The following is a 23411-nucleotide window of genomic DNA, read 5'->3' on the forward strand; positions in this document are numbered from 1 at the left end:
TACCCGCCCCGCTGACATCCCTAACCAAGCCTATTGAATAACCCGAGTCAAACTCAAACTTAAACGTTACAATCATTTGCCTGAGTAACTCGATCCGCGAGTGACCAAACTCAAAACCCACTCACTCATCCCGGTTAAGTATTTTAAGCCAATAAAACCCGAATTTGAAATGACCCGATTGTTTTGGGTGTGTGCATAGGTAAGCACGTGCCCATACTTGAGAAATAAAAATAAATAAAAAAAGGTTAAAAATTTGGAAAATAGAAAGTTTAGAAAACATAAACGCGCCACCTACACTCTCTCCAAAACCACACACAGTAAACACAAACGCACGGTTGACACCTCTGACCACACGGCGGCAGCCGCCCTGATCGCCGGCGATATCACACGGCTATCGCATACTCGACAGCGGCACCAGTCGGCCAGTCACGCCACACGACTTTCCAAGTAAGGTGGTTTTTTCATTTTTTTCCCCCAAATCTCAAGTTCTTCGATTTTTTCTGAAATAAATCTGATTATTGAGTTATTTACCTTCTATTAGACTTATTATTATGGAATTGTTAGTCTATTTGTGTAATTGTAGTTGTTTGGATTGATTAATTGCTTATTTAACTTAATTATCTCATTTTTTCCCCAAACCCTAAATCCCCCTCTGAGCAATTAATTTCTTTAATTTGTCTAGTTGTGATAATATTTGAATTTAATTTCTGTAATTTGGAATATTTATCTGTTTGTGTAATTGTACAAGATTTTGGGTATTTTGGCAATTAGTTGTAGACTTGTTGATGATTTTGGGTATTGCCGCAATTTGGGTATTTGGGTATTGTAGATTGTTTGTTGCCTTGTTGGTAGATTGACGATGAAAATCTCAAGTCTAGCATCTTTTTCAACAAGGATCCTCTCCATTTCTTTTCTCTCCATTTCCTCTCACAAACTCATTTAATAATATTATCTCATATATACTCATTAACCCTTTATTTTTATGCATAAATCATAAACCGTTCGATGTTGACCAGATACAATCTGGACCGTTGATAGGTAATGACCTCTCCATTTCTTTTTAGGAAATGGAGAGGATTTTGACTCCATATTTTTGGAGTCGAGAAAGGAAGTCATAAAAAAACCACTTCATCGTCTTCTCCATTGTCATCAGAACAACTCAAGATGATCTAAAAGATATTTTCTTTGTAATATATAACTCAATTATATGTAATGACGACATTGAAATTTTTTATGTATAAAGATTGTTCGTAATTTTTTTTCTTAAAGTGCCCGCCTTTTCCTTAAATCATGTGTCCGCCCCTGACCCAATATGTCTTAACCCAACCCATAGCCGACCTGAGTGACGATTGACGCCTCTACTCATACCTATGAATTTGTTGCCCATTTGCATTTTGGGTAAAAAAGCAACCCCAATTTTCCCTTTTGAAATTTCCGTTCTCTGACATAACTAAACGGCGACGTTTGTGCTGATTTGGGGAGTGTTGTACTTAGTCCATGCTTATATTGACTTTCAATTAGCTCTTACTTCTGATGTTACCGCTATTGGGTTTCGTCGTCAATCAGTATGTTACTTCGAGCTATTTCACAATTGTAGATTTTCCATTTATAAATTGTTTTATGTTTTGCTTGATATATTACCTTGTCCCTTTATTCGACTCGATTGACACATTTTCCAAAACTCTTCCAATATCAAATGAGGTTAACGTGATGAAATACCGAAAGTGTATTAGATGATTACAAACATACATTTTTCTTGAGTGTCGAATGAGCCACAAGGTCATTGAGTAATATGTGGGATTTGAAAAGTGGTCGTCTTCACAGGATCAGCTACCCTTGTCTAAGCCGCAATTTGAAACATGTGCTCATATTATGGAATTTCGTCCAATACTTGAGCAGATTAATAGAGACTAGAGAGCCATGGCGGAGGGAGAGGAAGATTTGCCGAGGGATGCAAACATTGTGAAATCATTGTTAAAATCTATGGGCGTTGAGGAGCATGAGCCGCGTGTTGTGCACCAGTTTCTCGAGCTTTGGTACCGCTATGTCGTTGATGTCTTGACAGATGCTCAGGTTTACTCTGAACATGCTAGTAAAGACATCATTGAACCAGACGATATTAAGCTTGCCATCCAATCTAAAGGCAGTTTCAGCTTCTCACAACCGCCTCCTCGAGAGGTACCTTTGTTGTTGCTCTATTTCGATTCCTAACACCTAATGATAATGCGATATGGTTAAATGAAAGGAGCCCTTCGTACAGTTTGAATACTGGTTTAACTATCGATAATTGTCGGAAATTTGATAAGGACTTTATATATCAGCTTTACATTTCATTATATAGCTCTTTTTTCCAAAGGATTTGCTTTAACTTTTGTACGGGTTTTTGTTGTGAATTGTGATGCTTGAACAATATAGCAACTCCTTAGGAATTAGGACTCTAGGTTGTCCAGTGTCCATCGAACAACATCGTTTCACCTACCCGTTCATTCCGAGATTGCGCGCTTGTAATTTCTCAAGTGTTGAACTCTCATGCATATTTGGAAATTTCATGATAATATCAACCGATTTAGTTTTTATAAAACAGGTTTTATTGGAGTTGGCTAGAAACCGGAACAAAATCCCACTACCGAAGAATGCTGGTGCCCCTGGGATTCCTCTTCCACCAGAACACGACACTTTGATTACACCCAACTACCAACTAGTAATACCAGCAAAGCAGACTACCCAGGCATTAGAAGAAATCGAAGACGACTCTACTGTTCCTAGCTCATCTCAAGAACCAAATGTTGACTTGCGGCAGAATACACCTGAAAAGGTGTCTTTCTCTCTTGGAGCTAAGCGTACTAAATGATCGCAGGATCTTTCTCTTGGGTTTGAACTTTGAAGGTTAGAAAAACTTCATTTGCATCTATCAATATTTGTTTACTTAGCTGTCGTTTCCAGATGCTTGTTTCTAGCTTACGTTTATGTATCGATTCTGAAGATGCATATCTTTGGCCAGCTCGTATTTTCCTTATTAGTAAATGAGAACACAACATTAAATCTCTTAATTGTATGTATACAAATGCTTTGATTCCTATGTTGCAATATCACTCTAGTGGGTCTTGTATGAGACAGTTGCTTCTATTCAGTTGAGCCAATGACCTTATTAGCAAACGAGAATACTCCGTCCAACAAAAAGTCGCTTGGTTCATCTGTTAATTAAAATTTGATGAATGAGAATATACGGTTTTAGTATTGAGTGAATTAATTGAATAAATTACATTGATGGAACATTTACATATTTGTAGTAATACAATGTTAGGTTATATATAAATGAAAAGATGTAATGCTTGACTAATACATGAAGAGATCCAACTCTTCAAATGGTAGTTTGATCTCTTAAGAGTATGCAGACGACCTTGATGTGTATAAGTTTGTATGGTAGTTCGATCATTTCAATGATCTAGGGAGGTCTCACCACCGGTCTTCCTTGCCATCATTACGGAGTTGATCCGGTCATCTGTTGGATGAAAAGTTGAGAGCAATTCAAACCCGCAAAGGTCATCTGGGTCAACAACCGGGTACAAAAAGGTCTGAGCGCCTTAGGCGCTTCGAACCACGAGGCCAGCCCCCGGTGCCATATTCTTGGCAAGGTGATGAATGGCCTTGATCTTCTCATCCTTCTCCAATCCAACTAGGGCAGCTAAATACACAACATCATATTCCTCAAGCTCTTCCTTTCCTACATCCATGATATCTTTTGTGTGAAATTCCATCCGATTTGATAATCTCGGATCACGTTCCACCAAACGGACTGCCATATCATTGGCAGATGGGTCAATATCGTAGTTGTCAAACCTCGACGTTGGAAGGTGATATAGGGCTAGAAGTATTGTTGTAACAGGAAGTGGGCCGGACCCTACGAGGGCGACTCGATTGGGTACTTGTGTCGAGTTTTGGGTTAAAATGTTATACTCCAAGAGAATTTGTTTGAGGTACTTGGAGTAACACGGAAGAATGTCGAGATGGTTCCAACGGATTTTCGTAGCCGGCTAAAATAGCCGAGTATCGTTTCTCAAAACGACGTTCATATTCACCCCACAACTTAATTAGATTGCATCTCATTTTTTGGATTTCAGGGCTTAATTTTGTGATATCAATTGGATTAGGAACCAAACAAGCTGACACAAGTTGGTTGAGCAAAATGTTGACGTCTTGGGATGGTTCGAGACTGTCGAGAGTCGAGATCTTGTCGTATAATTCAGTGATTTGGGTCAAAAAAAGCTCTTCTTGGGACACCATATTTATAGAATTGGTTATTATTTGATATGATAAGAGTGAATTTGTTATAAGCAACGAAATTTGGAAGATGTGTTCTTGTTTCATGGAATTGTGACGACCAAAAAGCTTATTTATAGCCACTTGTGGGGTTCGAACAAATAACTCCTGGGCTCTAACAGCCTTGCTGTCCTGGATTTAATGGTAGGAATAGGGCTTCCTTTCATTTTGATCTGAAACAATAAGACGATGTTGTGTCTATTTTACAGTTAAATTTCACCACTTTTAGAAAACAAGTTATTATAAGCTGTAATACTAGCTGGACCATTGTAATTACATTTGAGTATAAAATATTAGTAATTACAAAATCCCTTTTTATTTGTTTTAAACGGAATTAGTCGTTTGCAATAAGAATTTTCGTAACGGTATTCATTACATAATTATTCCAATTTTTATTATTTCTGTTGCCGTAAGTCACAGCCCTAAAGCACACATACGAGACGTAGACTTTTTTTAAGACACTCCAATATCAATTAGTTTCTCCGCTCCGGTTATTTGTTTATTTATTTTATTTATGTGTGTTTTAATTATTTGTAAAAAAAAAAACATTTGAGTCCCCGTCAATAGTAAAAGTGGTACGAAAGAATACAAAAGACGTGGTCTCTCAATAATTTAGTGAGCAACCGTCTCTCCAAAGTTTTTAAATGTTCTGAAAAAATACATGTGAACTGGTTTGAAGTAATACATCAAATATGTAATCTATCCTCAATGGTCTATGTTGCCTATAAATTTGTAAATCATAGTACAAGAAATCAAGGGCAATCGAGGATCAATTAGCAAAGATGCCAGGTAGTTTTGAGGGTTGTTTGAAAATTACGTTATTACGTTGTGTGTATATTAAGGGTGTTGATTTTCGCATTACGTTTTTTTACTCGATACATTAGTACGATTTTACATATTATCCCTCTCATTTCCTCTCCTTCCTTTCTCCTTCTTCTTCTCTCAATTCTCCATAGCCTTTCTCGTCTCCTCTCCCCCTTACAATCACCCACCACCGCTACCGCGCAACGCCACTACCGCCTTAAATAATGTATACTAAAACGAAAAGATAAAGAAAAGAAATTAATGAACAACAACAACTCAGTCGTACTGCACATGCACATGGGGAAGAGTATAGAAGCAGAGAGATTTGGGATTTCAATGACAAAAGGTGTGGCTTGAAGCTGGCTAATTGCTAATGCAAGTTTAAGGCAAACTAAAGCGTGTGTGCAAGGTCAACTTCTTTCATTATTATCAATCAAGTCCGTCTAAAGTTAAGACGAATTGATAGTAAAAATAAGACAAAAGCAGAATGCATAGGAAAAAGAAAAAAAAAAATTGTCGAATACTACCATATGATGGTAATAACTTAAGAATAAGATAGGTCTAGAGCCATATCAAAATCAGGGTAGTTTATAGAGGCTAAACCATAACTCGGATTTTCAAAGACGAATTAAAATAATCCAAAATATAATCTTAAAATCAAAATTTTCCATTTTTTGGAGATATAATCTTTTTCTTGCTCTCTTTGCTCAACCACCGTCTAAACCCTGTCCACCCTAGCAAAACCTTGGTCATGGCCCGGCCAAAGTAAATGGCTTCACCCCACGACTGGATATGGTCAGCTCGGTTATTTTTCGTGTGGCTTGTTTAGCAAATGGGCCAGCGTGGTTATACATTGCCTCGTTTGACTTCGTTTGGTCATGGTCCCATCAAAGTGTTGATATAGAGCTTCAAGCTTTCCTTCAGGCTATGGTTCCTATGCCCATTCATTCCGCTAACCTCTCTTCAACACCACAAATAAAGCCCCGACAAAAGCCTGGTTTTATAGGCAAATCCCGGACATAGATTCCTGGTATTAGTTTCCTGATTAATATGTTGCTCCCTGTGCAGAGTGCAGTTGTGTTGATAATTTACCATCAACCCACAAAACTATCTCAATGCCAGTCCTCTACACGGACTACCTGCAGACATTCAACCAAAACAGTTGACAGAATCAATCTTCTTTCACCAGTGAGGACGGACTTTCTACCAAAGACAATAAAATTATTCTGCAATAATAACATGACGACATATCCCAGAAACTACTTTCTTGCTCTTTGTACCCTCTTTTATCAATCTACTTCAAGCGATCCTCTTACGAGACAGTCTCCCGGTAAGGTTACTTCATTTCAGGATTTTGGGGGGAAAGCTGGAAAATAGGTGAGTTTGTAGTCAGATGGGTTGGTCCCAAATCCTTGTCTAAAGAAGAATTTGACCACCATTTATGACACAGCAGACTGACTATAAAGATGTCCGTCGATATCAGGAACAAATCCTTTCTCCATCATTTCGTCCTTGATTATATCATAGGTTATCCTGTTAGGGACTAAGCCTTTCTCTAACATTTCATTAAGAAGCTTGTTTGCTTCTTCCATTTTGCCTTCGCTGCAACAACCCTTTATCAACACATTGTATGTTACAATATTTGCTCTCCAACCATTTTTCTCCATTCTCGTTCTCATATTCATAGCAGCCCTAAGCTTTTTTTCCCGACAATAGCCCTCAATCAAGGTATTGTAGGTGACACAGTGTGGCCTCAAACCCATCTCGGACATTTCATCCAATAGGCACGCTGCTTTTCTAGTGTCGCCTTTATGGCATAAACCACCTATTTGTACATTATATGTTACTACATCAGCTTTAAGCCCAACCTGTTTCATCTTGTTTAGAAGATCATTGGCTGCTTGAAAATCACCATTTCTATAAAAACCACCAATCAAACAATTATAAGTTGAAACGCTAGGTGAGACATTCCACTCCGCCATTAACGTCTGCAATGCAACGGCTTCATCCATCATCCCTGCCTTACAGTAAGCATCTATCAACGTACTGAAAGAAATGACAGTAGGAGTCCAACCATTTCTACCTGCATCTTCCAGAATTTCTCTAGCTTCTTTGACCATTCCCTTCTTACAATATCCATTGATGAGGATATTATATGTCAAAACATTAGGCTTCAAGCCTAGACGAAACATATCATCTCGAAAATTCAAAGCTTCATCCATTTTCCCTTCACTACAAAAACCCCTTATTAGTGTATTATACGTGACAACCCCAGGATTCAATCCTTGATTCTGCATTTCCTTAAAAACTTTCATAGCATCCGACAAGTTTAGATCCTTACAGAAACCATCTATGATGGTGTTGAAGGTGATCTCATTCGGCAAAATGTTCATCGCCACCATTTCTTTCAACAAAGCATCAGCTTTATACATCTTACCAACCTTAGCCTTCTTGCAATACCCACTAATGAGAGTATTATACGTAACCGTATTAGGGCTTAAACCCCAAGCTTTGATATCTTCCAACAAATCACTAGCCTTCTGCAACTGACCAGCTTTACAAAACCCGCTAATTACTATATTAAACGTTTTAATATCAGGCCGAACCCGTCTCCTAATCATGCCCTTAAACACATCCTCCATAACTTTCACCTTCCCTTCATCAACCAATGCACTCAACAGCGGATTACACGACAACACCGATAACCTAAATCCATAATCCCAAGCTCGTCTCACCGCCTCAAGACCCAACTCCACCTTGTTATTGCACATATAAGTTTGAACCAACATATCAACAAGCACCGAATTATCACGAAATGGATCACCATACAACGAGATCGTATGAAAAAACTCCGAATTCGAAAACTTCCCACTCTGCACAAACCCATTCAACAATTTCCTAACCTCCCCAAACATCCTCCCAGTACATAACAAACGAAACAGCTTAAAATACACATGAATATCACATTTAAATCCAGAATTTCTCAAAACCCAATTAAAATAACTCAAAATAACAAGTGGGTCAGCCTCAGAATCAAACAATTCATTCAGAATTTCATTAGGGTTTTGCTTTTCTTTCAAAATGCCCTTGATTTCTCTCCAATGTTGTTTAGCAATTAACTCAGAAATGGCAGAAATTGAGTAAGATTTTTCTGGGTTTTGACCAACATGAGTTGAATTTACAGTGCAAAACGAATTAAAGGGTACAATAACATAATTAAGAAATGCAATTGATTGAAACGGGATTAGGGTATTGAAATGAAGTGTTCTTGAATTTCGAAGAACATTCATTTCGAATTTTGTGTTGTAAATGATTGGTATAAGTTAGAATTTCGAATTAGAAGAAGAGATTACCGGAGATTATTGGGTTTTCCGGTGATTTTGAATCGCCGTCGTCGGAATTTGTATCATGTATTAGTTGATTTTGTAGCGGCGGTGGTGGGTAAATAAGGCGTTGAGTAGTTGAATACTCGTTATAGGGAATTAATTTTTAAAATGTTGTTGCTATGTAGACGAGCCGATCTAAGCTCGAGCTCGGTGGGCTCGGATTCGGCTCGAAATATATTACTCGAGCTCCGTCTGAGCTCGATGTTCTTCGAGTCTAAAAAATTTGAAGCTCGAGTTCAAAAATGTTATGATCATTATGTTGTATTCATGTGTTCTTTCGTACTTCTCTGTTTCAGTCAATAGTTATGTATTTTCATTTGGGTGTAACAATTAATAGTTATGTATTTTCATTTGGGTGTAACAATTACTCGTAATAGTTATCTATTTTCCTTTTTGGTAATCTTTTGTGCGCCATTATTGGTATTGCTAGAGGTCGAGGTCCATATTAATGAGTTCTTTCATACTTCTCTGTTCCGGTCGAGTCTAAAATAATAATGGCATCTGATTAATTGTTCATTTTTCCCGTTGTATTTTGTTTCGAGCAAAAAAAAAAAATTAAAACTGGAAATTAATCAGAGTGAATTGAGTAAGAGCATCTTCAATGGTTTGGCTTATGGACTTGCTTGCAATTTCATAAAATTGCAAGCTAGTAGCTCAACCATGGAGTTGGCCAATGGCCATGTAAATTAGCTTTGCCCAAAAAAATTTAAGCTAGTAGCTTCATGGAGCTACTTGCTTCAATGGACCCACAAGTATAATTTGAGCAATAGGGAAATAGTGATCCTATTAATAAAGTTTAATTTTTTTTTTTTTGAAATTTGGAAATTAAATAAATAAATAGAAGAGTATATTAAGTGGGTCCAATTAAGCTAGTAAGAGTATCTCCAATGGTTAAGCAAAAGGACTTGCTTGCAAATAAAAAAAATTTCAAACTACTTGCTTAACCATTGGAGCACTTTACATGTACTAGCTTAAATTGAGCTAGTAGCTCCATGGAGCTAGTAGCTCAAATGTGATGCGAAATGACAGAGGAAATAATAAAGAGTAACCGGATATTTATCAAACTAGACCTATAGCTTGATAATGGGTGATTGTATTCAAGACCTATTGAATACGAATCGGGTTAAAGTTTGAAAACACGTCAAACAATAACAAGGGTGAATCGAACGCGTCAATTCAAAGTACAATCGAACGTTATTAAAACGATACAATTGAAACAATATTCTGATTTCTTGTTAATTCATTTTCTGGTGATTTTCTTAGCAAATAATGGCTATAAATAGCCAAAGAAATTAGCCTTAATAGGCGTTACAAGCAACTGAAAAGCTAGCAATCAACTAGCTAATTAAGGATATTAAAACTAGGTAATTACTACTACTAAATAAATTACCAAATAATCCTAATAACTAAAAATAAAATAAGCTGAACGTCATACTACGCACCCACTAATGAAGCCGTAATTACGAAAACCGAATTGAAGATCGTTTTTATTTTACGAGTAAGATTTTTGTACCATCGAATGAAGCTCACACGTTCAATGAAAGCTCGAAATACATTTAATTATTCTCGAGAATAATTAAACTGATTTCCGACTTTCAATGTACTCGTTGCTTCATTGACCCGTAACCCCACTCGTATACGTATCTTCATCTTGATAAATATCGAAAATAGGAGCTAAACCAGGATTGAAAATCCCCCCCATTAGATCGTCTTGAAGTGAGGACATCAAGAGCCGAGGCTCTGATACCATATGATGCAATTTTACGCAGCGGAATAACACAAACAAAGGACCCATAGCCCACTCGTATCAAAATGGGTCTATAAGAAAAATCTACCAATTAAAACAATACTTAAATATTTTAAATTTTTATTTTCTAGGTAAAATAAGTAAATGTATTAATTAAAAAAGTGTTGTGGAAGGTAGTTGACATATGGTGCATTTAAGCCACAACACTAAGCTAGTAGCTTACCATTGTAGTAGTTTGTTGCTTAAAAATATTCTAGCTTGAAAATCTTATGCGACAAAGGTAAGCTAGTAGCAACTAGCTTACCATTGTGGATGCTCTAATAAGTTACAACCATTTTAAGCTAGAATGGATTGTCACTAGTTTACCTTTGCCACATCATTTTCTTAAACTACAACCATTTTAAGCTTGAATTACTCTAATGGTTTAGCCAACGACCCACTTATATAATCCTCTATTTATTTATTCAATTTCCAAATTTCCAAAAAAAAAATTAAAGCTTTATTAATAGGATTACTATTTTCCTATTGGTTAAATTACATTTGTGGGTCCATTTAAGCAAGTAGCTCCATGGAGCTAGCTACTAGCTTAAATTTTTTTGGGCAAAGCTAGTCTACATGGCCAACTCCAATGGTTGAGCTATTAGCTTGCAATTTTATGAAATTGCAAGCAAATCCCTAAGCCAAACTATTGGAGTTTGGAGATGCTCTAATGTGTTTAAATGTATTTTTTTTTAAAAAGTTTTTTTTATACCACAAAGCTAATGGTTTATAGTTTTATATCGTGTATACTTTAATTAAAATATTATAATTTAGTATTTAGCGAAAATTATATATATTGACGAGATTAATTTTAATGAAAATAAATATATAATGAAATACATTATAATTATTAAATTCCTTATTTAGTGAATAAAATTAAATTATCAATAACTTCCTTATTTAAGAAGATGCTTTTTGGAGGGAAAACTTGTGTGTTCATCTATTCATTTAGTAAATAGGGGATTTATCAACCAATATTTAATAATTATTTGGGTTTTTCTACGTTGTTTTTTATAATATTTTTAAAAATTTGTTTTTTTTGTCATTATCTTTGACTATTTATCTCTCTTCATATTCTCATTTTTGTTTGGAAGAGTATAGCTAAGTGATTGTACAAATTCTGACCCAATCCAAAAATCCGAACTGACCCGTTTTCCAAGATCAAGACCCGAACATTTCGATCCGACAACCCGAAATAATCCGTTATTTTAAGATCAAGACCTGAACGTTAGAACTTAAAAGTCCTTATTCACTATTTTCTTCCCTATTTTCTAAAACGGATTATTCAGGTTTTCTTCTCCTTTCTTATTTTGGAAACCTTCACTTATTTTATTCATTCCTCTCTCCTATCACCAAACCCCACCCAACTTTTTGACTCATATTTTATTACTTTCCTTAATGTTTTGGTCCCATAATTCATTATTTAACTCCTAATTATTCATCTCTCTCCTATCATCAAACCACACCCAACCCTTTTACTCCTATTTTATTCATTTTCTTAAATATTGTGTCCACAAACAAGGGGAAGAAAATAAAGACTAATGATAATAGCAAAAAAGCATAATCGAAAAGGTTTTAACACGAAAATCACATAAAACTCTTATAACACTCAATAAGAAACTTGTAAAAGGGAAAATCGGATGCTCAACACAAAACAACACGCCTTCGACTCATAACAAAGAACACGGAATAAAAACAAACTAGTACATGGCTAACTACGATCCAACAAAGATATAACTATTGATTAGGACGGATGGAGTAACTAAAATCCAACAAACTTAAGATCCTCGAAAAAAGTTGCAACCAACTGCGTAGGAAGCATAAGCTTCAAAACAAGCAAACATGATTTGGTCATCACTCAAACCCCTGACCTCCCAACCGCCAGTACGAATATGATCGGTCGCACCTACATCAAGTCCGACAATTTCGTTAGCAAGCCTCTTAATACTAGGCCATGCGCCTAACATAAAGCACTTACGAGGATCTTTTTGAATCAAATGGGATTGAAGATCCTTAACATTCAGATTCCAAACCATACGATGATCAGACATCACTGGACTCGTATAATCCGCAATGTTGACTCCAACAAATAAAAAGTTTTGGGAACGTAGGAAGTCCTTGAGACACTGAGGCATGTAGTCCAAGTATATGAGTTGGATAATTAGACACTGTGTGTCGATACACAATTGAAAAACATAGGGATGGAGCAATAATATATGAGATTAACTATTTACAGTTGAATGTTGGGAGTAATTAATCAAACATTATTCCACGCCAAATTCAATTCAGGGAGGACAAGAAAACATACTTTGAAATGCTTGGAAAGTGTATCAACTGACCTTAGGGTAATTAACTAATTTTACGCGTAAACACGTTGCTGCAATCTAGAGAGTCTTTGATAATGAAACAATATACTGTAGACACTAAACCATGTAATACTGCAACATTTTTGGGCAGGGTATTTTTGAAATGGCTTAATAGTCAGTTACGAACCGGGGGTGCGCACGTGCAAACACTCGTTTTTTGGATTATTTATTGAATTTTTTTATTATTAATACTAAGCACGTAATAATAATATACAAATTAAGATAAAAAAAAGTACTCGGTTGTATACTTTATCTAATGATAATATAATAGGCTCAAATCCGTAGCAATTATATTTCAAATGTATGTGCACATTCATTTCGTCACCCTTTAACGCGTAATAGTGTATTACTCCGTATTAATTTTTATTCTACTCCATTCTACAAACTTTGGACGTAGCTTCATGTTGTAATGGTTTAAGTTAGACGGTAGATATCGAGTCATTCATATGGTTATTCTTTATAAGTCGTATTCAATCTCGAATCAAGTTCTTAGGGATGGCTCATAGTAGTACAGTAGTACTCCGTAGTAATAAGGATGTTTAACTAGACAGTATACTTATTACTCCACAGTACACTAGGAGACTGCAATTTTCAAGTATTCCTCGTGCTTCATGCGCTTGTTTACGCGTAAATACAACCAAATTTATTCAAATTGCTATTCCCCAAAGAAGGGAAAGTTAATTCTATTAAAATGTACTGTTGTTAGTTACAGTATAGTAAAATTTCACACTTCACGAGAAGGTTAAGTTCCTAATCACTCCAACAACAGTAATTTTAGTTCACCTATATATACCCCCCATGAACAAACAACAAATCCACAGCCTCATAAACTGCAATAAACCTTTAAAAAAAAAAAAAAAAAACTCGACAATGTCTGGCTCAATCGCATACAACCCTTGGAGTGATGAGTATCAAGTTACCTTCGCTGGGAAAACCATCGAAACAACTGTAACAAAAAGCGCTTCGACTATCACTGATTGGATTAACCAGATTCCCTTCAACACTTTGACAACCAACCAGGTTGTTGGGTTGGACCTTGAGTGGAGGCCCCATCCAGTCCGATCAATGAGCAACACAACCGCAACACTCCAGCTTTGTGTTGACACTAAGTGCCTGATTGTTCAGCTCTTTTACGTCGATTTCATCCCTCAGTCCTTGAAGGATTTCCTTTCAAGCTCGGCCTTCACGTTTGTTGGTGTGGAGGTGGCAGACGATGCACGAAAGCTGAAGAGCGAGTACGGGCTGGAGTGTAACAAGACTGATGATGTTCGGGCTGCTGCTATGCGAAAGTGGCCGTACAGGTTTAGGCGTCCTGGATTGAAGGATTTGGCATTTGATTTACTGGGACTTCGTATGGACAAGACTAAGCGCGTGACTTTGACTGATTGGCAGGCTGAGGTGCTTACTATGGACCAAATTCAGTATGCTTGTATTGATGCTTATGCTTCCTTCAGGCTTGGCCACCTCCTATTTAACTAAAAATTCAGTATGACCTGTGAGGATTTATAGGGGTTGATGGAAGTGTAGTCGAAACCCCTGGCCTTTGATAATCTTCTATGTATCATTCCAATCTTCAATCCAACTTGTTATTTCTTCCTAGTCATATTATCATAGCTTCCTTTTGAGTTTCATTTCATTCATATGCTGCAATATGCATTATCTGCATTCATAAACTGTTTGTTACGAAGTAAATCGATACAACTTCATCTGAAATAAGATTCAAATCTAATATATAGCCTCACCGGGCACAAAAGGCTGCTAGAATGCAGTAACTCTTTTGTGAATAAATGTAGGGACGATAACTTTTAATTGGGGGATTGTTTAAGATCAATGACTAATTGAAAAATACATGTACAACTACAAAATCATGATTATTCAAAGAGAATACATGGCAGAGAAAGTGTTTTGAAAAGAGGGGTTCTCAGAGGCTTACTGCCAATGCTGTTAAAAATTGACTAATAATTCGAAATTTAGAAAGAGAACGGGACAACAATTAACTAAACACAACTCAACTAAAAAACAATCTCCTTGATCATCTCAAATAAAAAGAGAATTCATGTCAGCGACACATTTGCCATCGTAAACAGAAGAAATCTTAAACTCGATAACATTCAAAACCTGTCGTCTGTTTCTTTGATAGTTCAGAAGTGAGTTTCTTTGACACTTGTAAACATTAGAGCCTTTCCAATGCATTAACAATAAGATAAGAAATTAACTGATATTCATAAGCTAAGCATCGTAAATTCGATAACATTCATAACCAAGATACTGTCTTCCAAAAAAGGAATGGATCTATTGTTTGCTAGATGAAGCAGAAGGGACATTAGGAAGTTAAAACAAAAGAGTCAGAAGCAACAAGCAAGCACAATTCAGGTTGGTAAAAAAAAAATCCAAATCAGCCCATACAACAACAAAAATCCATTTACGTCACCTTCTTATTGATGCGCTTCAAGAGATGATTATGAAATTTTGCATTTTCCGATTGCCAGTTAAGCGTTGCTTCTGCCGCATTTGTTGGTCCATCTTGCATAAAAATAGATGTTGGGACTGGAGGATAGACGTAGGAAGGCGTATTTTAAGGAACTCTTGTGTAAAAAGAAACTGTCCTTAGATCTACCAGAGCACAAACCGGTGTTTTTGTCCATTCCTCCTCAATAGCACAAACCTGAAACCAACAAGCAACTTATCATAGCTTGTCATCGGAAATGGTGGGGACAAAAGCCGGCCATGGACGAATTCAGATCTCCAATCCCTTCCGTCTTGATCCTTGATTGACAAGGAAGGTGTGTGAAAACATTCCTGTTACCCAAGGCACGTCACATTAGGATGATTAACTGTCCTTAGATCTACCAGAGCAGTAAACATTATCACAATTATGGATAAAAAGGATAGTTGGATGCCTGATGAAAATGTTTTATTGCACAAAACATCATTTGGATTATCCAAGTGAAATCCAATCCCAACGGTCCAAATTGCAATATGTAGTGTGACGTAGATCTAGTAAAACTGATTAGACACAAATGACCATACCTGAGATGACACTTGATTCCAACCCGAACCAGAAAGGAATCCATCCAAATGCAGCCAAAATGAGTACATTGATCAGCTATTAAGTGAGATATCAGGGACCACTGCACTGTACTCTATTTCTCTATGCAGCAATAGGCCATCGATCTGAGTAACATTTATCCGTGTTTATTTGGGAATCACACCGCTTCTCAGTATCCAATCACACCTTGCCTCATTCATTCTCTTTTTCTTCCCCTGAAAATAACTTAACTTCATCAACTGTTGCTCATAACATATCATCAAACTTCAATGCACAAATAATATGACAGAATAGATAAAAACCAGACGAAAAGGCAGAGGCATCATTCAGGTTGCCAACAAAAAATCCAAATCAGCCCATACAATCCCATGGCATTCCTCTAAAACAACTGCAGGTCAGCCTTATTTACACGTTTCTTAACAGTACGATCTGCAAAGCATTTGTCGTCCATGACACTTGTAAACATTAGAGCCTTGCCAATATATTAACAATAAGGTAAGAAATTAACTGATGTTCATAAGAAGTGAAGCATTTGGAGCACATGTAACGTCTTCTGTTTTCTTTGATCGGCTGCAAGACTGCAACCCCTTTGCTATATAAGTAAAGATAACAGCTCAAACGTTTCCCCAACCAGCCCCGCTAACTCACCACATCCATCCGCTATGACAATGTACTCAGGGACCACTCGCTATACTCTATTTCTTTATGCAGCGGAAGGCCATCGATGGGTGTAAACAAAGTAGCACCCATCGTACTTGTTAATCCTTGTTTATTTGGCATTCACACAGCTTCAAGCACGCCCTGGGTCTTCCCTTCTCTTTTTCTTACCCTGATATTTAGTAAATAAACAATGATCAACATAGTTTCATCAATTGTTGCTCATAACTTATCATCAAAACACCAATGCACAAATAATTTAACAAGAAAATATACATATAAAAAAAAAAATAATAATAATAAACAGAAGAAAAGGCAGAGGCTTAGGGTTACAGAGAAAACAAGCAGCCATTGCAAAGTACATCTCAAACTATGTCATAGCCTCCATTATTCCATTCTCACTAAGATAAACTTTACAAAGGCACGACCCCTAAGGAGTAAGGCCCTGCAAAGTAGCTTAGCCACAAAAAAGATCTTAAATCAAGTAATTTCATCAATGACTGGATGATGATGATGTAATAATAAAGAGACACACAGGCCAAACTTAAGGACAAGACAATAGTAACCAATTAATGGTGTTAAATTAAACCTGACCAAACCATCAACTTCACCGCTGACAATCGAGACTTGACAAACACTCAATGACAAATGCGACATATAAATTTCCACCTAATCAATAAGTTGTATGATCATATGATGAACAAATTCGGAACTGTGAAATACAACAACAACAACATTACCCCAGTGCCTCAATGGCTCCCGCAAATTGCGGGGTAAGGGGGGGTCGGATGTAGGCAGCCTTACCCTTGTGTTAGCAACACAAAGAGGCTGTTTCCGAAAGACCCAAGATGAAAATTGCGTCGAGAACTGCATCGAAGGACCACTACTTCACAAGAGAAAGAAGCGCAGCCACTTTAGTGAGCCATTTTGCTTTATTCCATCATAATCCAGAACCAAAGAGTAATGAATCTTTGGCTCCATTGGAAATATGGACAATGGAACTGTGAAATAATAAAAAAAAAAAAAAGAGGACTATAGAAATACAGCAAGCAATGCGCAAACTTAACAAGCATATGTCTCACTGTGTTATAAATCGTAGCAAAACCTAAGAGTGCCATCGAAAGACGATAAGCATATGCCTAGAAAAGTGCAAAAATCAGCAGTAGGATAAAGGATAACATCTGCTACTAAAAGATACTCCCTCTGTCCCGGTCATTTGTTGTCCTTTTCCATTTTTGGGTGTCTCAATCATTTGTTGTCCTTTCTATTTTAGGATTGCATTTGATGAACAATTTGATCATTCATACTCAATTTCATCCACATGTCATTTAGTTATTGGTCATTTCCTCTTTCCTTGGTCTTTGTGCCAAAACGAAAGGACAACAAATGACCGGGACGGAGGGAGTAGATTTTAAAACTGATCAATTTCAACACCTTGCAGCTGACAACTGGTTATAATGTTTGCCTTATCAAAATGGAGTATGTACGTACAATTCAGTTATTTGGTGCGTCCTACAGAACCTAATAAAACTAAGCTAGAATAGCAATTAAGCAACTGATGAAATAACCCCAAGTAAATCAAAACAACCAATAGGAAAAACATTAGCCATAATTAAATATACATCAATTTGTTATTTACTTTGTACAGGCAATAATATAAATAAATTGGAGATAATACAGAAGGAAAAAGCGTCAATCACTATTGAAACAGTCACACAACTTTAATTCACCATCGATACTAATAGAGTAGTGACTACCGCTGCTTTTGCTTTATAAATTTGGTCAGTTCTTTATTTGACATGAAGCCATTTATTTAAACATCGTTGACTTTTCACTAACGTCATAGGCATCAAAATAGCAACGAGCCACATACCATTATTCTGTAGAAAATACTTTCGAAGCAAGGCTTTGTCTGATACAGTAACATTAGGGGAAGTGAGAAAGCTGAGAAATAAAGAAGATGTGTCCGCATCAGCAGCAAATCCTTGGATCGTCATAGTCTGAAGATGATCCAAAGCCATCGCAATATCATTGGCATTGAGAAATCCTTTAATTATTGTATTGTAGGAGCGTTCATTTGGAGAACATCCATTATCTGCCATCTCCTTTAACAATTTGGCTGCATCACCTAACAACCCTTGCCTACATAAAACTTTGATTTGAATATTATAGGTAGTTACATTTGGCGGCAATCGCTTGGCCACAAGAGTAGAGAACACCTTTGTTGCTTCAACTAATCGCCCGGCTTCACAAAGGCCATTAATTATGGTATTGTATGTAACAATATTAGGTGCCACTCCATTATTCTCCATATCTTCACGTAAGGAGATCGCCGCATCAATTTGTGAACACATCCGGTGCTACACCTCGATCTTGCATATCTTTAAAAAGATGGACTGCATGCTGGAGTCTGTCATCCTTACACAAGGAATGTATTATGGTGTTATAGCTGAAAACATCTGGCATTATATGTGTTCCTTTAAGATACATATCATGGAACATCTCCAAAGCTTTGTCCATCTTTTTAGACTTGCAATATCCATTAATTAGGGTATTGAAAGTCACAACATCAGGCCTGACACCATCTTTCACCATAATATCTAGGAGCTTTTCTGCCTCCTCCATCTCTCCACGCAAAGAGTACCCATCCAACAAAGCACTGTAGGTAATAACATTAGGGTGCACACCTCTCTTAGACATGAATTCAAAAATAGCCCTTGCTTCATCCACATTTCCCTCTTTACAGTAACTGTCAACTAAGGTATTGTAGGTTTCAATATTGGGAGAAATGTTGTTGTCCAGCATCTCAGTCAACAGTTGTTTGGCATGATCCCAACACCCTAAACTACAGACCCCTCGAATTAAGGAAGTATAGGTTATGACATTGGGTAAAATGCTCTTGGCTTTCATCTCCTTGAAAAGGCGAAGGGCTTGAGGTAACAATTGGTCTTTACATAGGCTATCAACTAAGGTGCTATAAATGACAAGATTAGGCTTAAAAGGGGCATTAGATTCCATATTTCGGAGCAAGCGGAGAGCACCATCATTGTCGCCAGAATTGCAAAGACCTCTAAACATAGAGCCATAAGTAACAAGGTCGGGGTGTATCTGAAGCTTGACGATTTTATCCAATAACTGAACAGCTTGGTGTAACTTATGAGAATCAATTAATCCATTGAGTAAGGTAGTGATAATGACAATATGAGGTGGATATCCAAGCTTAATGTACTTACCTAGAAGAGAGAAGGCAAAATCGACACGGCCTACGCCGCAGTAACACTTGGCAAGAACACCTATTGAATGACTACTGGGACGGAGGCCAGACAATTCAAGTTGATTAAAGAGAGTAATAACAGAATAGAAAGGGGGATTGGGTTTAATCTTAGCCATGGCAGACAACAGCTGAGTGAAGACAATAATAGAAGGACGAGGACGAAGAAAGTTCAATTGATGAAATATCGAAACGGGGATATCAATACCAGAAAACCCTAATCGGCATTGTTCTCTAACGGAATCCAGAAACAATTGGGGATCGTCAACACGAGCATGATTAAAAGAAGGAGAGTAATTTGGGGAAATTAATTGGGAATGAAATCGGTATTGAAAAAGGGAAAGACGAAGAAGGTTACCTGAGTTTCTGAACATCATCATCATTATCGGAAGATGTCGAAAGACTACTCTGATAGTGTCTGTCAATAATAAAACGGACTGATTCTAAGTCCGTCAATAATAAAAAGGAGTAACTCCGAAAGACAGTTCAATCCAAAGAAATTGTTTCTCAATAACCTAATGAGATTTCGTCTTTTCTAAATATTTGACTAATCGTATTATTATTATTTTATGTTATCATTTTATTGATAATTATTATTGGTACATGATGGTTTTTATCGAGAAAAACTAAAAACAATATTTACGTTATATGTTGAATAGTAAAACATATTATTAGCATATTAAGTAGTTTATAATGTGAAAATAAAAAGATAGAAAATGTGGAAGTTGATACATTTCATTCATTTAATCGATTAATTTTAATTAAATTCGTTGAGTTTTAGGGTCAAAAACATTATTTAAATAATTTACTTAGGAATTTGTGTTTTTTTTTATGTTTCTCTATTTCTCCACCGAGTTATATATAAGACAAGGACCTAAACATTCCTCTTTTTTACAGTTTAGGGATTATACTATTAAAAAATCCAGTTAAGGAACTCAATTCACCTTCCGTCAACTTTGCTGTTAAGTGAGTATATTGACAAATAATTGAAGTCGGTGTTCATGAGAAACATAATGAAGCATATTGATTCAAAGCAATTTTTTTTTTTTTTTGGTGTAGGATTCAAAGCAAATTTAAGAAAGTACTCCTTCAAATTCATCAACCCAGCCTAATTTGATACAGAGTATACAACAAAGTAACAACAACACAAACAAAATTACCAAAACCAAAACACAACCAAAAACCTTTCCTTTCCCCCCAAAACACAACCAAAAACGATAATCGGGAATCAATCCAATCCTTCTTATCTTTCTCAGAACCAGCAATTTACGTACATCGGAGCATCTTTCCTCGTTGTTAGCTTTCGGAATGTATGATAACTGAATGTATTAGATAGAATTGATTCGTGATTTACATTATTACATCGCTAGCTATTATTACATCGCTAGCTATTTACGGTAAATATATTCTAACAGCTATAATACATTGTATAAGGGGAAGGTGTATCATGGGATAGCCCATGATTGAGGAGCCAACGGCTCTATGAAGATATGGAGTGCTATTACCCCCCCCCAAGTTGGAGCGTTTAGCTTCGAAACGCCCAACTTGGAAAGAAGCTCGTCAAACGGAATGCGTCCGAGGGCTTTTGTGAATATGTCCGCGAGCTGGGATTTCGTGTGCACATATTTAGTAGTTATTGTGCCTTTTTGTATTTCATCTCGAATGAAGTGGCAATCAACCTCAATATGTTTGGTCCGTTCATGAAAGACCGGATTATTAGCAATGTGATGCGCGGATTGATTGTCGCAATGCAGTTGGATAGGTTCGACGTGCGGGATGCCCATGAAGTTGATTAAGCCTTTGAGCCATTTCAGTTCACAAGTTGTATGGGCGATAGCACGGTATTCAGCTTCGGTGGATGAGCGGGACACGGTGGATTGTTTCTTTGTTTTCCACGAAATGGGTGATGAGCCGAGGTATACAATATATGCGGATAACGACCGTCGGCTTCCTGGGCACGTGGCATAGTCCGAATCACAGTAAGCATGTAAACGAAGATCAGAGTCGGAGCGAAGTAAAATGCCTTGACCCGGAGATCCCTTAAGATACCGTACCACTTGGAGCGCGGCTGCCCAATGGTCCTTCGTGGGGGCATGCATGAATTGAGCTAAGATATGGACCGAATAAATAAGCTCTGGACGGGTAATGGATAGATAAACCAAGCGACCCACAAGACGGTGATATGGTTGTGCGTCATGTAAGAGCGGAGCCGTAGAGAGAGCCAATTTATGATTTGGTTCCATAGGTATGGGTGAAGGTTTCGCCCCTAAGAGCCCCGTTTCTGTGAGAATATCGAGGGCGTATTTTCGTTGAGATACGAAGATTCCAGAGCTATTCCTTGCAATTTCGAAGCCAAGAAAATATTTAAGTAGGCCGAGATCTTTCATATGAAAGCATCGACTCAGATAATCTTTGAAATTTTGAATTGCCTTGTCATTGTTGCCAAAAATGACAAGGTCGTCGACGTAAACGAGCACATGAATTTCCGTGTTGGTGGTGAACATTGAGAACAGGGAATGATCGCACGGACATTGTTTGAAACCATACTTGATTAATGCGGAAGCAAGTTTAGCATACCAGCACCGGGGAGCTTGCCGAAGTCCGTATAGAGATTTGCGGAGGCGACAAACCAAGCCGTCATTTGGTGTCGTGAGACCTGGTGGTATTTTCATGTAAACTTCCTCGTTGAGATCACCGTGGAGAAAGGCGTTGTGGACATCCATTTGGTGGAGTGTCCATTGTTTGGCGGCGGCGATGGCGAGTAAAGTGCGAACCGTGACAAGCTTGATAGTGGGTGCGAATGTTTCGTTGTAATCGATGCCCTCAACTTGACGATTTCCCATAACAACTAGTCGTGCTTTGTATCTTTCGATCGTGCCGTCTGCATTGTATTTGATCTTGTATACCCATTTGGAGCCAATCGCCTTTTTGTTTGGGGGCAATGGCTCGAGAACCCAAGTATGATTCTTGTCGAGTGCATCGAGTTCGGCTTTCATCGCTTGTTGCCATTCGGGAACCTGTGCTGCATCTTTAAAAGAGTTAGGCTCGTGATGTTTAGTCACGGCCGACAAGAAAATTTTATGGTTAGGGGAAAACTTAGCATAATTAATGTAGTGAGATATCGGATATTTTGTACCTGATGATGTTGATGATGCGGCGAGCATGTGGGAGGATGGACGTTTTGGTTGAACAAAATCTTTTAAATTGGAATTCGGAATTTTGGTTCGATGACCGCGGCCCAAGTTTGTGGGATTGGCGGGTATGGTGTCGATGTTGGGAGGAGTTGGAGAGGACGGTTCTGTCGTGGGGTTTGAGGGTTCGACCGTGGGGTTTGAGGTGGCGGGTGTGGAGGTAATGGTGGTCGAAGTAGGTGGTATTTCGGGTGGGTTGGTGGTCGTAGTGGAGGGCGAGTCTGAAGGAGGAATGTTTGGTGTTTGTCGCACAAGGACAATGTTGTCAATAGGCTGTAAAGTATCACGTAAAAAGGAAGAATTTTGTTCATTGTCGTGAAGATCAAGGGCTTTATAAGGGAAATCATTTTCAAGAAAGACCACGTCGCGAGACTCAAAAAAAGATCCGGTGTCGAGATCATAAAGACGCCATCCTTTCTTCCCGAAAGGATAGCCGATAAAAACACACTTTCGACTTTTCGATGCAAATTTGTCTCTACTTCGATTTAAAGACTTGGCATAACATAGACATCCAAAAATTCGAAGGTTCTCCATAGGGGGAGGTTTATTGAAAAGCATTTCGTATGGAGTTTTGCCGTTAA

General features: G+C 37.5%; 4 protein-coding genes, 1 long non-coding RNA gene and 2 pseudogenes across 11 annotated transcripts; 2 read left to right on the top strand and 5 right to left on the bottom strand.

Moving 5' to 3' along the window:
* The first annotated feature begins 184 nt into the window (after nt 1-184).
* On the top strand, nt 185-4649 carry LOC141657684 (transcription initiation factor TFIID subunit 9). Of its 7 annotated transcripts, none has more exons than XM_074464991.1 (4): nt 185-452; nt 1900-2178; nt 2585-2886; nt 4122-4649. In XM_074464991.1, the coding sequence occupies exons 2-3, from the start codon at nt 1921-1923 to the stop codon at nt 2849-2851; spliced, it is 525 nt and encodes a 174-aa protein (XP_074321092.1). In that variant the 5' UTR covers nt 185-452; nt 1900-1920; the 3' UTR covers nt 2852-2886; nt 4122-4649. The 7 variants fall into 7 exon arrangements, with proteins under 7 accessions (XP_074321092.1, XP_074321087.1, XP_074321089.1 ...); XM_074464992.1 differs by having other exon boundaries at nt 263-447; XM_074464986.1 differs by lacking the exon at nt 4122-4649 and having other exon boundaries at nt 2585-3126.
* LOC141655654 (nicotianamine synthase-like) lies at nt 3438-4284 on the bottom strand (annotated as a pseudogene).
* Nucleotides 4650-5526: 877 nt separating the features above from the next.
* Nucleotides 5527-8566, bottom strand: LOC141657686 (uncharacterized). The gene is made up of 2 exons (XR_012548837.1): nt 8478-8566; nt 5527-6263 (listed from the first exon to the last, which is right to left on the bottom strand). It is a non-coding gene; the product is annotated as an uncharacterized LOC141657686 (long non-coding RNA).
* On the bottom strand, nt 5638-8514 carry LOC141657685 (uncharacterized). The gene has a single exon (XM_074464993.1). It carries the CDS (start codon nt 8412-8414, stop codon nt 6564-6566), a length of 1851 nt encoding a protein of 616 aa, XP_074321094.1. The 5' UTR covers nt 8415-8514; the 3' UTR covers nt 5638-6563.
* A 3508-nt stretch (nt 8567-12074) lies between the features above and the next one.
* LOC141655655 (uncharacterized) lies at nt 12075-12431 on the bottom strand. Its single transcript, XM_074462724.1, has one exon. The coding sequence runs from the start codon at nt 12429-12431 to the stop codon at nt 12075-12077; it is 357 nt and encodes a 118-aa protein (XP_074318825.1).
* Nucleotides 12432-13294: 863 nt separating this feature from the next.
* LOC141657688 (uncharacterized) lies at nt 13295-20135 on the bottom strand (annotated as a pseudogene).
* LOC141655657 (3'-5' exonuclease-like) lies at nt 13533-14141 on the top strand. The gene has a single exon (XM_074462725.1). The coding sequence runs from the start codon at nt 13533-13535 to the stop codon at nt 14139-14141; it is 609 nt and encodes a 202-aa protein (XP_074318826.1).
* Nucleotides 20136-23411: the final 3276 nt, after the last annotated feature.

The sequence above is a fragment of the Silene latifolia genome, chromosome 5, assembly GCF_048544455.1.
Source record: "Silene latifolia isolate original U9 population chromosome 5, ASM4854445v1, whole genome shotgun sequence".
NCBI classification, from domain to species: domain Eukaryota; kingdom Viridiplantae; phylum Streptophyta; class Magnoliopsida; order Caryophyllales; family Caryophyllaceae; genus Silene; species Silene latifolia.

Coding starts and splice junctions, on each gene's coding strand:
- LOC141657684 (XM_074464991.1), top strand. CDS start 1,921: ATGGCGGAGGGAGAGGAAGATTTGCCGAGGGATGCAAACATTGTGAAA. Junction 2,179..2,584: donor CACAACCGCCTCCTCGAGAG/GTACCTTTGTTG, acceptor TTTATAAAACAG/GTTTTATTGGAGTTGGCTAG.
- LOC141657685 (XM_074464993.1), bottom strand. CDS start 8,414: ATGAATGTTCTTCGAAATTCAAGAACACTTCATTTCAATACCCTAATC.
- LOC141655655 (XM_074462724.1), bottom strand. CDS start 12,431: ATGCCTCAGTGTCTCAAGGACTTCCTACGTTCCCAAAACTTTTTATTT.
- LOC141655657 (XM_074462725.1), top strand. CDS start 13,533: ATGTCTGGCTCAATCGCATACAACCCTTGGAGTGATGAGTATCAAGTT.